The 15721-nt window shown below is 45.2% G+C and overlaps 2 protein-coding genes and 2 non-coding genes across 5 annotated transcripts in view; 3 read left to right on the top strand and 1 right to left on the bottom strand.

The window, feature by feature from the left end:
* The first annotated feature begins 751 nt into the window (after nt 1-751).
* Gtpx (phospholipid hydroperoxide glutathione peroxidase Gtpx) lies at nt 752-5443 on the top strand. Its single transcript, XM_089549093.1, has 8 exons — nt 752-839; nt 972-1037; nt 1479-1512; nt 1600-1694; nt 2191-2338; nt 3378-3523; nt 4339-4423; nt 5182-5443. Exons 2-8 carry the CDS (start codon nt 985-987, stop codon nt 5212-5214), a joined length of 594 nt encoding a protein of 197 aa, XP_089405219.1. The 5' UTR covers nt 752-839; nt 972-984; the 3' UTR covers nt 5215-5443.
* A 1400-nt stretch (nt 5444-6843) lies between these two features.
* On the top strand, nt 6844-6916 carry TRNAK-CUU (transfer RNA lysine (anticodon CUU)). The gene has a single exon. It is a non-coding gene; the product is annotated as a tRNA-Lys (tRNA).
* A 468-nt stretch (nt 6917-7384) lies between these two features.
* Nucleotides 7385-7475, bottom strand: TRNAY-GUA (transfer RNA tyrosine (anticodon GUA)). The gene is given in 2 exon segments: nt 7385-7420; nt 7439-7475. It is a non-coding gene; the product is annotated as a tRNA-Tyr (tRNA).
* Nucleotides 7476-12371: 4896 nt separating this feature from the next.
* Nucleotides 12372-15721, top strand: part of LOC149366137 (glycogen debranching enzyme) — a 48816-nt gene continuing 45466 nt past the window's right edge. The window contains exons 1-3 of one of the 2 annotated variants that reach the window (XM_089549081.1): nt 12372-12585; nt 13790-13951; nt 15085-15307. In XM_089549081.1, coding sequence (XP_089405207.1) covers nt 13840-13951; nt 15085-15307 — 335 coding nt within the window. In that variant the 5' untranslated portion in view covers nt 12372-12585; nt 13790-13839. Of the gene's footprint in view, nt 12586-12896; nt 12977-13789; nt 13952-15084; nt 15308-15721 lie in introns of those variants that run through there. The other variant, XM_089549075.1, reaches the window with a different exon arrangement.

Raw genomic sequence — 15721 nt, 5'->3', positions numbered from 1 at the left:
CAGTTTCTTCATAAGTGTTAACAGATCCTTGAGAAAGTAGATGCATTTGTCATAGTTTAATTTCCCCTGCGTCACTTGTACACTCAAATATGTGTGATCGTTTCGTATACGACACTGAATAACCCACAATCACGGTTTAAGCGGTGTGAGATGCCCCCCATCGGAAAGTAAATTTCAAGGGGAAAGCTATAAAAATCCCACTTTTCTTTCCCCAAAGAAAGTTCAATAAAATGCATTCCACAAACTGGACGGTCCCTTTCCACTCAGTCACCTGTCACCTGTCATTAGTCACCTGTAAAAGCGCCCCTGACAGCAATGCTGGTTAATTGCGTCTGTGTTCATTCAGTAGATACCATAAATGTAAGCGAAAAGATATCCGTTAAAGTTAATTTAGGCCTTGCCTTTGCGTAACTTGCATGGAATCCCACTGCTATCTCGTTGCGCAAGTCGGTTGACTTTCACAGGGCGTAAGGACAATCGTTGACAAAATTAACCAATTAATCCAAGGTATTAAGACGCTTCGTTTGCGAAAGTGACATTCGCAATAAAATGCATTTTCCTCTTCGATACCATTCTGCAAATTTAATCGAGTGTTTGTGACAAACATCAGGAAACGGAACTATCCACGACTCGTCGTCGCTCACATAACCGAAATCGAAACTGAAACTAGTAGTCGGGAGAGCTCACGTGATGTCTTTGCGTTTTCACGCCCTCGCCACTTTTTCACCCTCTCCCGTAAGAAGAGGCGAATTTTTAGCGGGGACGCTACGCAAGGCCGCTAGCGGTGCGCTCTTTCGGAAGTCTAGCGTGTGCAGTGAAGATTGTGTGCGGAAACACAGGTAAGCGTTCTAACCCTCTGCGGCTGTGATTTGTCCTTATCACGTAAGAAACCCACTGTTAAAGAAACGGTTTGTTCAGTTGGTCACAATTTAAAGCGAGTAGTACCTTCCCGGTTCTTTGTTATCCCACAGAAAATTTGCTGTGATGATTTCCGCTCTGTGTTTCGCCGTTTTTCCTCGCCTGGTCAGCGCACCAAGGTCAGTTGCACTGTAGCTGTTATGTGGAACGTTTACACCCTACGCTCCCGCAGTGAATGTTTTTACTGCCTAACTGCGCATGAGCGACGATCGAAAACACGCTTGGACGAGCCCTGTTACGTAGAACGTTTTCAACTACGCTCCCACAGTGACTGTTTTTACCGGCTAACTGCGCATGAACGGCGATCGAAAATACGCATGTGCCAGTCCCAACTTGCCATTGAGTTCTTTAATCACCCGTGAGCAGCGAAGCGGTTAGCCGGAACGGTAGATAGACGGTTCGTTCCGGTCGGAAACAGCCGTTGCTGCGAGTATCGACTTATATATTAGCCCCGCCTACCTACGCCTCTCCCGTTTAAGCATGCACTTGTGTTGACGCCGTTGCTTGGTGAACGAGGCCGGTACCGATTTGTCGCTCAATACTTCGTTATTCTCTCGCAGGCTTGGAGCCGCCGTACCAGTCCGCAAAATCATGGTAAGTTTTCCGTTTACGCGCCGACTGCTGCTTTTTTGCCCTTACCTTTTCCGTGAAATGGAACGTTCGCCATTGCTGTGTTTGCAGGCGTCGGCGAACGACAACTGGAAGGACGCGTCGTCTATCTACGAGTTCTCTGCCGTCGACATCGACGGCAACGAAGTATCTCTGGACAAATACAAGTGGGTACTTGCAACCGAAGCACGTTTCGATGCGGCCTTATCAAAGTTGGCACGCTACCCCCTCGTCGCGTCTTTTAAGAACTCTCTAGCGTTTCCTCTTTATTTCTCTATGTTGCTACCTCTCGAAACCTGCGGTAGCCCGATGCAAATGCCTTTCGTTTGTGCTGCCCGAATTTTCAAGTAGAGCCGCTTTACAAAATTCTAGTCGCGTCGGCCTGCATTTCAGAACATTTCCATTATCTCTTTGTTTATTATGTGGGCCCTAGTAATCATTAAGTGCATGCATAACGTTTCTATATTTGTGCCACTCAATCCGTAATACCAAATTCGGTAAGCTTTATACATATAAGTGAAAGTACGGCACCAAAAAGTGAAGCTAAAGTGTCCTTTATATTGCCACTTGTAACTATGAAAGGTGTCGTGCACTATCTGCGCTTTTTCATTTGATTCCGAGGAAAAATTACATGCATTTGTTTGCACTCCTTTGAACGTGCAGAGGTCATGTGGCGCTCATCGTCAATGTTGCGTCCAAGTGAGGCAAGACCAACAAGAACTACACGCAACTCGTCGAACTACACGAGAAGTACGCCGAGTCAAAGGGTCTTCGCATTCTCGCTTTTCCCTGCAATCAGTTCGGGGGTCAGGTATGTACCAGTGGACAAAACCCACTCAATCTGCTTGGCGCTTGTTCATGTCGTACTAAGATTACTTATTTTTTTGTATATAATATTCAGCAAGTGTGGTTATGACAGTTTTAAGCCCGAGGTGTGATTCTGGTTTTCGGAAAGTAAAGACTTTGTTTTGAGTGTTTTGTTCAAAGACAATGGCTAAGTGGATATAGTTAAGTAGATAGTATAGCAGATACAAGAAAAGCTTAAAAATTTCTGCAGACTGAAAAGGGCTAGTGCTCATGCAAGTGTGAGGCTTGTAGTCTTCAACCCTTTTCGGTCACTACACATGCCCCACCCAACTTTGAAGGACAGCAGTTCCGATGTAGCACAAACCTTTTTATCCTTTAAGCTGTAGTCTGTCCTGGTGGCAGATACTGATGCTCACATTCTTGGAAATGAAATTGTGTGAATCCAGTGGCAGTGAAAACAGTTTAAGCAACAAAGGCAGCTGTGTTTCTCCTTTAGCCAACACGGGGAACTCAGCTGATGGCTTTAATTAACCCATAGGTGACAGAAGAAATCTGTCTTTGCTGTCATATTAAGGTGCTATCATCTAAAATGAAATTACCATTGAAGGACCATAAGAGGGGAGTGGTGATGGTCGTTTTATAAAAAAATATAAGGGAAATGGTGATTGTGCGCGTCCCACTGATTGTATGCCCCACTGAAAAGTGGGTGCCCAAACTAATCTGCAGCTGAAAAAGTAAGATAGAGCATAGACAAGGCTGAATGATACCGCAAGTTATGGGAAGGAAAGATAGCATAGCCAGTAACTACTGGATAAGAAACAGCACAGCGGTGGCAGCAATAGAAAGGGCACCCTGTAAGAAGCATTGTAGCAAAAAACGCCCCTTGTCCTGACGTGTCCCAGATAGTACGATGGGCTAGGATACTGCACTGTGCAGTAGCACCTGACGTTTGTGTGCACAGAGATCAAGAGCACTGCCAACTGGGTTTAAACTGTTGTCAGTGCACTTACAAGGTGTTTTTCTTCTTTGCTTGCGATTTCCAGGAGCCCGGCAATGAGGCAGCGATAAAGGAGTTTGTGAAGAAGTACAACGTGCAGTTCGACATGTTCAGCAAGGTGGACGTCAATGGAGACAAGGCGCACCCCTTGTGGAAGTACCTTAAGCACAAGCAGTCTGGGTTCCTAACGGAGTGAGTTCATTCGTCACACCCTGAATAATTTGCGCCTTGAATGCAGTAACTCTGGTGCACCAAGTATGCACTGAGCTTGTGGCATCCCTGTCTCATGGCTGAATGTCACTGCACTAAAAAGGCAACCACATAAAATACGGGACATGTGTTTCTCTTTGTCTTTTTAGCGCACTAATGTTCTTTGGTCAAATGTTTAGGGGAATCCCCCAAGGTGGAGTAGATTTGTAATAAGGGAGTAATTACTCTTTGGCATCCACCCGAGCGCAGCCATACGGCTACAAAGGAAAGCTATACAGCTTTCTCAGAAACTTTGTAGTTAAAGAAAAATTCGTCCTGGTCCGGGGTTCGAACCCAGGACCACCGCTACACCGGAGCAGTCGCTCTACCAATTGAGCTAACCAGGACGGCAAGCTTATGGTAGGGCAAGAGCGAATTGATCAATAACTCGAAGTGGGAACTGTGTTGGTCAAATGTTTAGGGGAATCCCCCAAGGTGGAGTAGATTTGTAATAAGGGAGTAATTACTCATTGGCATCCACCCGGTGGTCCTGGGTTCGAACCCCGGACCAGGACGAATTTTTCTTTAACTACGAAGTTTCTGAGAAAGCTGTATAGCTTTCCTTTGTAGCCGTATGGCTGCACTCGGGTGGATGCCAATGAGTAATTACTAATGTTCTTTCTGTCATGAGGCATCACCAACTTGCTGCTTTACTCCAGTGCATCCAAATCTCCTGCCTTCATCCAGTATCATAAAAATGGAGCCAGGCCTTCAGCTATTTCTAAAGTTTTTTTTTTTCTTCATGCTCTTCACTTCAGTGCCATCAAATGGAACTTCACGAAGTTCCTTGTTGACAAGAATGGGCAGCCCGTTCACCGTTATGCGCCCACCACTGACCCTGCGGTAAGGCCAGACTTTTTTTTTTTTCCTTCTTGTGCTTTGTATGCCTGGGCATAAAGCCAGTGAATGGTGTGAATGGCCTCATTTTCGTGGCTAAGCTGTTTCTTGTGTACTGCGGTACGCTGCTTTGTGCCTTGTTGCCTTGCTCGATAGCTCCACTTCCACAATGAACGAAGCATTAAACACTCAGTGAGGTAGAGGTGTGCAAATATCAAATTTCTTGGTTGTGAACCAAATAGGAATAATAAAAATTGGTTGCAATCAAATTTAATATCGATTGATTTTGAGTACCAGTACAGGCAAATGCTTTTCCATTAAATACTGCTTATATAAGAACCAGGTATTTCAAACAACTTTTGTTTGCAACCAAATATACTATAACTGTAAAGCTGTAAGGCCTACTAGGCATTAACTTCATCACAAAACTTTATTTTGTAGAGTAATACTTTATTTACAATTCTTACAATACACCTGCATTCAGTGAAAAAACTCTAATATTATAGTCTGAGTACTTACACAACACAGAAACCTGCTGATTGCTGTCATGAAGCATTGTATTTAAGAGGCGGTCATGAGGTATCAGATATCTCCTTACTGATGGACGTCAGTGGTCGATTATTGGAGGGACAAAGCACAAGTCAGTGGCGGCAAAACTCAGCAAGCCGGCTCGTGAAACAGAATTAAAGCCCCGTGGTGGACCCATATGCTGTCGCAAGCAAACCGAAGGGAGTGAAACTGTTTCTTTTTTATTATTATTCCAGGACATAGAGCCCGATCTCCTGAAGTACTTCTAAGCTGTTGACGGCAGGCGTGTCGAGGTGTCCACAAGTGCGGAAGCTTCCTGGGCAAGAGACCATATGACGGGCAATCTATAAACTGCAACCTGCGGCCAGTTTGCTCTGATGTTTCTCCACTGTCTCCGGTCAAGGAGGAAGCCACCTTTGTAGAAACTTCGAAAGCCTTGCTGTTGAGGCTGGAAGCCTATGAATGTTGTGTTCAAGCAATAAAGTTGTAGATTGCGAATGTTTTACTTCTGACATGCCACACTGTTGCTCAAAGCAGAATTGCGTTTGTGAGCCGCTGCATGAAGGTAATTGCATGAAGGCAATTAGGCGGGGGGGGGGGGGGGGGGGGGGGGGACAATATAGTGCGAGAATCTCAGTTCTCAGTGGTTACTAAAATTATTCTAGGCACTGCCTCGTAAATGGATTAGCAGTTCCACGACACCTTTTAGTCCCTCATTGAAAATATGACTAACTAGGATGAAGGTTATCTACAACCGCTCCCACAATTTCTAACTTTCACAAGTATTCGGCTCATCTCAAGAACCTGGTATGCCCAGAACTCCTGCTTTCAGGCTTGTAGCACTGTTTTGCATGCCATGCTGAATACTATCAACTCTTGGTACTTCAAACCTGGAGGGAACCAGACATTTTGACGAGCTAACTTTTCTTATAGTCCGGACGACTATGTCCCGTACAGTGTTGAGAAGCAAGCACATTACTCAGCTTTAAGCAGCGTAGCACCACTATGTTAATTTTTTTTGCAGGAATTTTACAGAGCAGCAGTTTTCGGGAGATAGTTTCACTTTGTAGATAAGAAATGTGTACTCAGACATTCATTCTTTACGTCTGCAGCATCACAATGGAATAGACTTCCAGAAAATGTTATATTCCCAAATCGCGAACAGTTCCGGTCCTGTCTTGGAGAAGTGTACAAAAATACAGGCTAATGATGTTGTTATTGTGTAACTCTTGCCACCGATACATAATTTGTGTGTGTGCATAACTGATTGTGCTTTGCTCAAAACTGCACACAGGATATCAGATGTATGACATTCTGTGTATTGAGAAATGCACAAATGTAGTACAAACGACAGAAGGGAAGCAAAGATAAGATAAACAAAGCAGAAGGAGCTTTGCTTATCTTGAAATTGAGACATGCAGCAGTGCTCCGCATTGGCTGGTTATTTGTATGAATAAATCACGAATACACTATCCCTGTGCTATGTTCTGTGTGCCAGAGACCGAAGTCGCACTGGAGACAAGAACAACGACTGCGCGTCTTCGTTGTCCTAAATGAGCGTCCTTGGACAAAGGGTTCATAAGATAACAGTTGATTAGTCTGGAGGCTGCATGGTAACGGAAAGCGACTCTTCGAGCCATTGCTGTTCGAAAAAAAAAAGAACCGCGGTTCACATTTGAGCGCAGCAGTGGGACTGCCAAAGAGCTTCGCAAAAGCGGGATTGCAACAAATACCGGACTGAGAAGGTATCAACGGAAGCAAGGCGAGAACCGTCGCCAAACTATCCTCCATACATTGCGTGTTCACTGTAAAAAAATCCACAACAAAGTTTTTTTTTTTTTTAGAAAAAAAAAACCTTAAATGTATTTAATACACTTTTTCGCACACCTTGCATGTCCGCCCGGCTAGCTCAGTCGGTAGAGCATGAGACTCTTAATCTCAGGGTCGTGGGTTCGAGCCCCACGTTGGGCGCAACTTTTTTTTCTTTTTTTTATTAAGCATCTGATTCTCAAAGTACAATTAACGTTACATCAGCCATTCATTACATGAAAGCTATTTACACAGGCACTGGCAGTGTCCGAAAAATCAAATGCAGATTGATGCAACCCTCCCCACGTAATCTCTTCGAATGTCAGGCTACCGCAGTGCTATTTAAGCAGTAGACTTGAGTAGCAGTAGTAGATTGAGTGACCAGTAAAACGACCCTCGCCTACATCTACGTAATCCGACCAAAGAGGGCACAACCCTGCTACTTCTTTTTGAGCGTATGCGCCAGTGCTTTCGTTGTCCTTGAGCAAGTTTGACTTCGCCCGACTTATCTGTGTGTGTGGCGCTACATCTGCTGTTTTTTTTTTTTTTTTCGCACGTGAAGCACAAACTATGAGAGAAAAAAGTTATCACGAAGAAGGAAATTGGAGGTCGAAATTAAAAAAACTCGCATCCGTCGAGCCGGATTCGAACCAGCGACCTATGGATGTCCGCAGTGCGTAGCCTCTACAGTCCACCGCTCTACCAACTGAGCTATCGACGGCGACGGACTCGCGCGTTCATTCCTCGAATCAGCTTGCCGTGCGGTTTTTGAAGCGGTAACTTCACTCTCCTAAGTAAAGCCGCGTATCGCCGTGTGTGCAACATCACGAGCAGGACTTGCAGGTAGCGCCATCGCAACCTGCCCATCAGATAGTGCGCAAACTGCCCACCCTGGTAGGTGACCATTAAATGGTCGCTCGAGAAGAGCAACATGGGCTACACAAAGCACACCGCTATTAGCGCCTGCCATTACAGGGCCACGGCCGCTCAATGGAGAGCGCACTGGGCGCCTCCATTGAGCGGCCGTGACAGGGCAGTGGCTCATTGCTTAATCGCTGCACCACTGCGCTAGAAAGAATATGGGACTCCCAGGGGTCTATGAATGTACAAAATAGAGAATGACCTTTTTTTTTAATGACATAAAGGAAACTGTGCATTGGAAATACAGTCGACTCTTGCACTCGCAGGGCACAGCGTCAATTCGTATAAACCGGTTGTTCGAATTAAGCGGTTTTAATTAATCCAAATGAAGGCCACCGGCTGGGTACGTATCAGTTCAAACAACACCCTCTCTATTTTTGAGAGGGTGTTATTGGTTAACTTAGTAAAACACGTTGCGGGGCTAGTTGGTTATGCATTTTCATTCGTTCAAATTTAAGCAGCGCTAACTTTTAGGACGAAAACACAGAGGACAGGACGGGCGCTGACTCCAACTATGTTCATTGAACACGTTTCTCGTAGAACATATAAGAAAAGACGACCGTGAGCGCATGCGCATCTGCGACAGACCACAAAAGGAAAGGCCAAGATGACAAAGATGACAGCAAAGGTAGATTAATGTGGGCGGCACGCATTTCGTCCCTTATTTTTAAGCAATCTGAATTCGCTGGCATGCAGGGAGACTGTGTGCTGACACACATGTTGCCTTTTGCCTTGATGAAAAATGCTTCGGATAATTCCCGAGCTAATCTATCTTTGCTCTTGGTTAGAATTTTTATTTTGTCAAGTCGTGGCTCACAGTTCTCATCGTTTTGGTCCTTGCAAGAACGGCAATGGGCGAGTAGATTCAGGCATGAGTCTGATGCGTTTCCCAAACTTCGTTCATGTTCCCTGGCACGTTCGTTAACACAACGCCCTGTCTGGACAACGTACACTTTGCCACAAGAAAGGGGGACCTCATATAGACCACACCCGTGGCACACCGGACAAAGGGCTTAGCGTGTTTTGTTCCACAGCCGGATGTTGCCGGGCCAATACTGCTGACTTTGCTTGCTTGCTGACTTTGCTTGATGCTGTCATCTTTGTCATCTTGGCCTTTCCTTTTGTGGTCTGTCGCAGATGCGCATGCGCTCACGGTCGTCTTTTCTTATATGTTCTACGAGAAACGTGTTCAATAAGCATAGTTGGAGTCAGCGCCCGTCCTGTCATGTGCTCTGTGTTTTCGTCCTAAAAGTTAGCGCTGCTTAAATTTGAACGAATGAAAATGTTATTGGTTAAACACGAAGAGATTGGACACTATGTCACAGTTCCTATGACAAGCAGAAAGAATGGCACTCTTCAGGGGCTGTTTGCGCATCTGCTTGTCTGTAATGCTTCGTTGTTGTTTTTTTTTCTTACTTTTCTTAGTAGATTTTTTGTCGCAAAAACCACGTTCTAAACGGCTGCGGACGCTTGGCTTTCGCGGGAAGCAGCTTTGGGAGTTCGGTTTTAGCGGGAAGAACGAACATCCGGAGGTACCGAACTGGGTCGGTGGGGAAAGGTGTGACTGATTGGCTGTTACAACACCCCTCCCCCTACCGGCAATGCTCAAGTTCCCAGAGTCTTCCCTGCTGTCACAGTATGTGCTTGCTTTGAAAAGGATCAAACTTCTCAACGCCGTTGTTGGAGACATTGCAGTGACGGACTGTAGAGGTTAAAATTGGTTGCATAAGGATGCGTGATTTTGACAGGCTTAATTATGTATTAATCTGCACCTATAACACGTCTTCGCCCCACCCAATATCCGTGGCTACCTGCCCCTCCTCCGGCGATCCGCACCCACCCACCACAGTCTCCTCCGTAGAGTCACTGCAGGCTTTCCAGTGACTCTAATCCTCCGGGCGAGCACTATACCATACCCAACCCAACATCCGATTCCTTGGAGACTCAGCCTGATCAGCATCACCCTCGAAGGAAGAGTAGCGATGGCTACTGCAGAGGGCTTGCCCGGTCGATCGCTGCCACTGGAGCCTCGGATTGAGAACTCCACAGGGGGGACTGCCTTTTCATCTCTTCCAATAATGTTGTTCCCTCCTTCTCCCGAGTAGTGGTGATGATGACGATAATGTTTTTTTTTTGTTCGCTGAGTATCCCATTAGACATCATTGATAAAGGGAGATGGAGGAAAAGAAGGAATGTAATCCAGACTTCATGAAGTTCCTCTGCTAAATTTCTACCTTCACAGATCTGGTCTGGCGGTTTCTCCACTGTGCCCATTTTGTGCCGAGCCTGAGACAGTGGATCACTACCTGCTGTTCTGCCTCCGATTCTCTTCTTTGAGGAGGCGCCTATTAGAAATTCCGTTTCACCAGCTGGGTCTGCCTGTGACCACTGAGGTTGTTCTTTCCTTTGGCGCTACTTCGCTTGGACGAAGCAACAGGAGTGCGCGCTGTGCAGTTCAAAAATTTCTTCTAGAAACACAGCGACTCCCATGCTAATGTAAATTTTATTTATTTATTTTTCTATTTGTTTTCATTTTTCTGATTAGCAAACAGTTCATTTATTGTTATTATTATATTTTTTATTTTATTTTATCTTATTTCATTTTTTTCTGTCTCTCTTTCAGTCAATACAAAATTTAACCATTCCATATGATGCATTCAAATTTGCACATAAAGCCGTCCCATCTTCGATCTCCCAGCTAACAGGACCCCTTTCGTTGCGTCGTCCAATCTGTCAGCCTATACCCTATTAATACTCCTTTTCCTCTAAAGCTCCTAATCATTCCAACAGTTCACCGCCTGTGTCTTGGCCACTCCCCCTTAGTGGGTATGTGCCATTCTACTTGAGGCCAACCAATAAACCTGCAAGAAGAGAGTATGAAACGGTAAATATGTGACAACGAAAAAACATCTAACTATTCTCGCACAAAGCACGGAAGGTCGCTTCGCGGCCCTTCATTCGTCTCGACCGCTCACCTTTCTGAGAGTCATGACCGCTTTCCGTGGGCTCAAACCCTATGCATTCTCTTCCTCAACTTCGCAGTTGATAGCATGGCGAATGATTTTTTTTTCTGACATGACAGAACGTGTTGCGCTCCCAAGTGGGTATTTTTCAGCTGGTCCTAACATGATATTCCCACCGGGACCACTTGAACGGGGTTATATGGTGCAACGCCTCTCAAGGGCCAGCCGTCATTCAGTTGCTCCCGAGCTGAAAATTTTCCACAGCCCAGCTCAGCTGACAACTGGGACCATCGTGGGTGTGCACGTTCAAAATTATTCGAGGGACAGAAGAAGGCGAGGAAGATGGGTGCTTGGCCAATCCCCCCATGTGGGTATGTGCCATTATAAAGAGGATGAAGACGAAGAAGAAGAAGCTGGTCGCGGGCGATCTCACGCGCTCCAGCCGTGGCCGCATGAAGGAAGGCGACGGGTGCGAGCCGTGCACCAGCATGGCCGCCGATCTACTGTAGGGGCCCGCTCACTCTTGTCCCGAGTGCACTGGGGCCGCGGGATCGACGCAGCCGCCCTAAATTGCCCGGCGATATGGTCCAAGCCGAAGATGACAACTTCCAGCTCCGTACCCCATCGAAAGTCCTCGTGTGCCTACGATGAAACCTTGAATTCGGCATCTTACAGCAGTGGCATCTTTGTCACGCTTGCCTCTGCCAGGGAGCGCAGGAGTAAGTATGCTCTCGATTGAGATGCATGTCCACTGTGACAGGGGTTGAATGTGCTCAAGCAACTCCACAATTGTAGTGGCGGCTGAGTGATGCACGCTTTGTTGATTTAGTGTGGGCAAAACTGTCGCTGCAGATCGCTGGCAGCGTATGAAGGATTGCCAGCCTCCCATCATTTTACTGTTTTAGTAAAATAAAGTAGCCGCCGTGAGTCCAGTATTGTGGGCAATAAACACCTTGTCTTGGTAATAAACATCTTGGACAAAGGGAGTTAAAAAGCTACACCTTAAGCAGAAAGGAGTTTACTCCCTTTTTACTCTCATATAGGCGTATTCCTGTTTAGAATGTAGGAAAGGTGCAGTGCGTATGTAACATACATGTGCCTCCCGAAATTTATTTCACTGTCCTACCTTTCGCGCACTCGCGGTCCGTAAAACTGTGTAGGGACCACCTCTAAGAACATATTCAAAGCGTTCAATGTAAGGACAAACGCAAAAACCGTGCACCTAGTGGATATACCTATATATGCATCACATTACGTGATTCGCGAGATAGCTGCGTTCATGTGCATATCTCGGAGTCCAATGCACGAAGTTCCTACAGTTTTTACCTCTTGTCTTCCAGAGCATCTTATGAACCAGTTTTTCGCGAGGAGATTTTACCGGGAATACAGAAATTCGAGTAAGTATGTACATCGAGCATGCTGAACGAAAAAGATGTTGGTAAGATCAAAACTCAAAAAGGCCGCTAAAACTTAGTTTCGTTTTCGGTGCAAAACCGGGACCACCAGGACTACCTGTATGACATACGCCTTCGAAGCAAACGTTGTCTTTAGAGAAACAAGGCAGTTTCTGTTCAGTGAACGATACGAAGAATGAGGTGTGCACTTTGACAGCTTTTTTTTAATTGTTTTATTATTTTGTGAGCTAGTTTAACAGAAGAGGAGCGTAATTTTACCCGCGGCTGTGAAGTAGACCGGTTTTAAGCGTGTCTCTTATTTGTCTAGAGCATCGTTAGTTTCGGACATTTGTTTACTTTTGCCGCCCCGCTCACGTGAACGAAGCTTAGCGGGGTGACCTTTGAGGTTTTTTTTAAAGGCGGCCTCTCTCAACTGTCAGCTGGGCTAGAGTGTGCTCACCCTCGGAAGCTAACTGGAACATCTAAGAATGAATGCCCCGTAACTTTTACTTTCCCTGACCTCGCAGCGTCCGCGCGATCACCTTCGGCTGAGGTACGTACGTGGGTGGGTTTCGTTCTGCGTCAAATCTGTTTGGTTGAGCGTTGCTCGACGCCGGCTCTCCGGGAACGCGGATTAACTCTCGTTCAAGCAGCCGATTTTGAAAGCGAACGCTAGAGGAGAAAGTGCTCGCCGTTTAGCGATATTATCGTCGCTATGAGGATTGTCACTAGTTTTCGTCGTGCTTCGCACATTCTAGAGTTGTATGGGCTGAGAAACATTGCTGAGTGGGAGCGGCTATAGTTATCGTTCGCCCTTGATCTTTTGACGTCTCCGCTAATCTGACGTTGCTTAGTGATGATATTGAGGTCAGCACGCAATGCAAGGTTGTCTCTCTCGTCGCTGTTGGGTTGGTCTCCGCAGAATAGCATGCTAGCATCGTTGGGTTAGTTTATACCTGTTAACTACTGAATGCCCCAGTGACGGCTATCTGCTGACGGCACTGATTCGAGCGTAGTCACTACAAATAGACGTGGTTAGCACGCGCTAACTGCGCTGTACGGTACGAGATTGATGCTATTTACGTCAGCGTCTACTCCTTGCAACATCTGTATGGAGTGTTTCCGTCCGCTAACAAATTATTTTGGGTGTTAAACGACAACATGCAGATTGAAGTGTGGCATTCATGTTTAGCCGCGGTTTTATCGTAAAGTGACTACTCAGTTAAATTATTCATTAAATGTGGATATACGCCTGTCATCTTTCGCACTACGTATGTGTTAGCGAAATCGCATAGCAAATGTGTCGTTTACACCGCAATCAATGAATGCCGGTAAATTAGGAGAACTGTGAGAATTAAGGCCGCACGGTTTACTTTTCAAGCATCATCTTCGGCCTAAGGCACGCAGAGGCTAAGCATGAATTTAATTACATTCACAGGGACGTTGCACCTTATCCGCCGGAGCAGTAGTGAAGGGTGTCTAATTGAATTATTTCATTTCCCTGTTACGGAAGTTGACAGCTGTTCTTTCAAGTGCCAGGACATTAAATGCATAGGCCCCAGATCACGGTGCATCATATCACATCACTTGTTTTCTTCAAAGATATCCATCCATGGATAGATCCAGATATCCACGGATATCCAAAGATATCCAGAAACAGAAAAACAAATGAATCGTTCAAACTTCGCTTCGCAGTTGTTGGCCGGTCTGGATTTCATACTGCAGAAAAGTAACCGTCCTCTGCTTTTGTTGTGCAGACCCCCGTATTGTAGCGTCTCTGGAATCCAACGGTTTGTCGGAACACGCCATGCACATTGCCAACTGGTCTGAGAATGAATCCACAAGGCCAAGCTTCCCCATCAATGTTTTCCCGCTCAACAATGGTGTCCTGGAAAGCACCATCTACAGGCTCGCCAAAGGTGAATAACATTCAGCCATTCCCGGCCCTAGTTTAGAAATGGTTTGTTTCCTTCGTTGTTTGCATGAAACTTTCCACTCCTGTTTCTTTTCTTTTTTTTTCTTGTGAATCATTCATCATATATGGGTGCCTGTTCTTTTACTGGCACACTTGGGTGCAAACTCTGCATATTTTTATTGTTGTTGGAGTACAGTCTTAGCTTTGCTTTTTAAGTGATTAATATTTGGTCTCTCCAAAACTAAGGCAACTACACTTTTTCTATAATTTTTAGTGAGGAAATAATAAGTGGGTGTAAACAACAAGAAAGGTTCCGATAAAAGCTGTGTGTGAAAGAATTCAGTATGCTGGAGAACTAGCAGAAAACATTTCATGATGAACGTCATTTAATATTATGCACATCAGTACATATGTTCCAGTGCTGCCTGTTTGTTTTATGCAGTACAGAGAGTTTAGAAACCAAGATGCTAGGAGTTACTTAGCTAGTTTTGATCTGAAGCATGCCATCATGGGAAGACTCAAATTTCAGGGGCGCTGAAAATCATCAGCTGCTTTTTGGCAGTGCGGGGATGCGAACTGCGAATACAATTTTAGGTAGTAGTGAAAGCAGTGAGTATGACTCAATCCACAAGGTAAGAATTGAACTCTGACTGTGAGTCTGGCACTTCATATGTGGCTCTGCCTTCTGATGCTGTGGAACGCCTGTCTGTCGAGTGTTTCTTATCAAAACTGAAGAGTCTGTATTAGTTGAATCAAAGTGTTTTTTGTTTGCACGAGGTTTCAGATGCCATCTTTATTTCTTTTTGTTTTGTAGTTTGTATCTTGTCTGCTGATGCAACAGTGCACTCTTGTGCAAAAAACTTTTGTCCTAGTGGGCGGGCCATTAGCGTGTTCATGTTTGTTTTTTTTTTGCAACGCTTATTTTCGGCTTTGTTTTCTTTACTGTGTGCTTCGAGTCCTGCCTAAGGCCTTCTGCAAAGGCTGGCAGCACTTGTGAAGTAAATAAATGCAACGAAATGGGGTAGACCATTTCAGCCAACTTTTTTGCCTCGCCTGTGCCCCTAGCAATTCACGCGTGAAAAATTCTGGAACTGTTTTACTGCACCAGTTTGAAGTGCGTATGTTGTTTCCTTCCAGACACTAAAGTACGCTTCATCCTGGGTCCTTCACTTTTTGGAAAAGACGTGAAGTTGTTCATAAATGCGCCACTGGCCGCCGGTGAAAGCTTTTCAAGGACCAAGTACAATCCTGTCAACTGGTGCCACGACAGCCACAACCCTAACGATGAGACGGCATACTTTGCCGACGTCAGCTTCATCCTGGCTGGCACCTTTCATTACTACTTCACAATCAACAATGAGTAAGTTATATGTGATGGATCTTTTCATCTGCCGTAACTATCCCTGTAATCCCATTGGCTTGTACTGTAGAGGTGGAGGGAATTGTGAAGACTGGTTACATTAACTTGCAATATCAGCATCTGATAAGATAAGCGCTGTTCCGTCGCAAACCTGTGGTCATTATGCAGGGACACAATTCTTGTATTGTTGATGAAGATATGGCATCTTATACCATTGCACCAAGCACTAGGTTTTAGCTTCATGGTGAAAAGAAAATGTTAGCACACTCGTGAAAAGAAATAGTGAGTTGTTATAGCTATGTTTTAACCCAGCATACTATGTAAATAGGCATAGGTGGTAGGCTACTTCTGTCCTTGAGTTTTCTCATCTCTTTCATGTTGGTTCCATTTATTTTTTATTCTCCTTTGTTAATT

This window comes from Amblyomma mixtum, chromosome 1 (genome assembly GCF_055824585.1).
Source record: "Amblyomma mixtum isolate Tamu chromosome 1, ASM5582458v1, whole genome shotgun sequence".
NCBI lineage: Eukaryota > Metazoa > Arthropoda > Arachnida > Ixodida > Ixodidae > Amblyomma > Amblyomma mixtum.
This window is presented reverse-complemented; position numbering and strand designations above follow the sequence as displayed.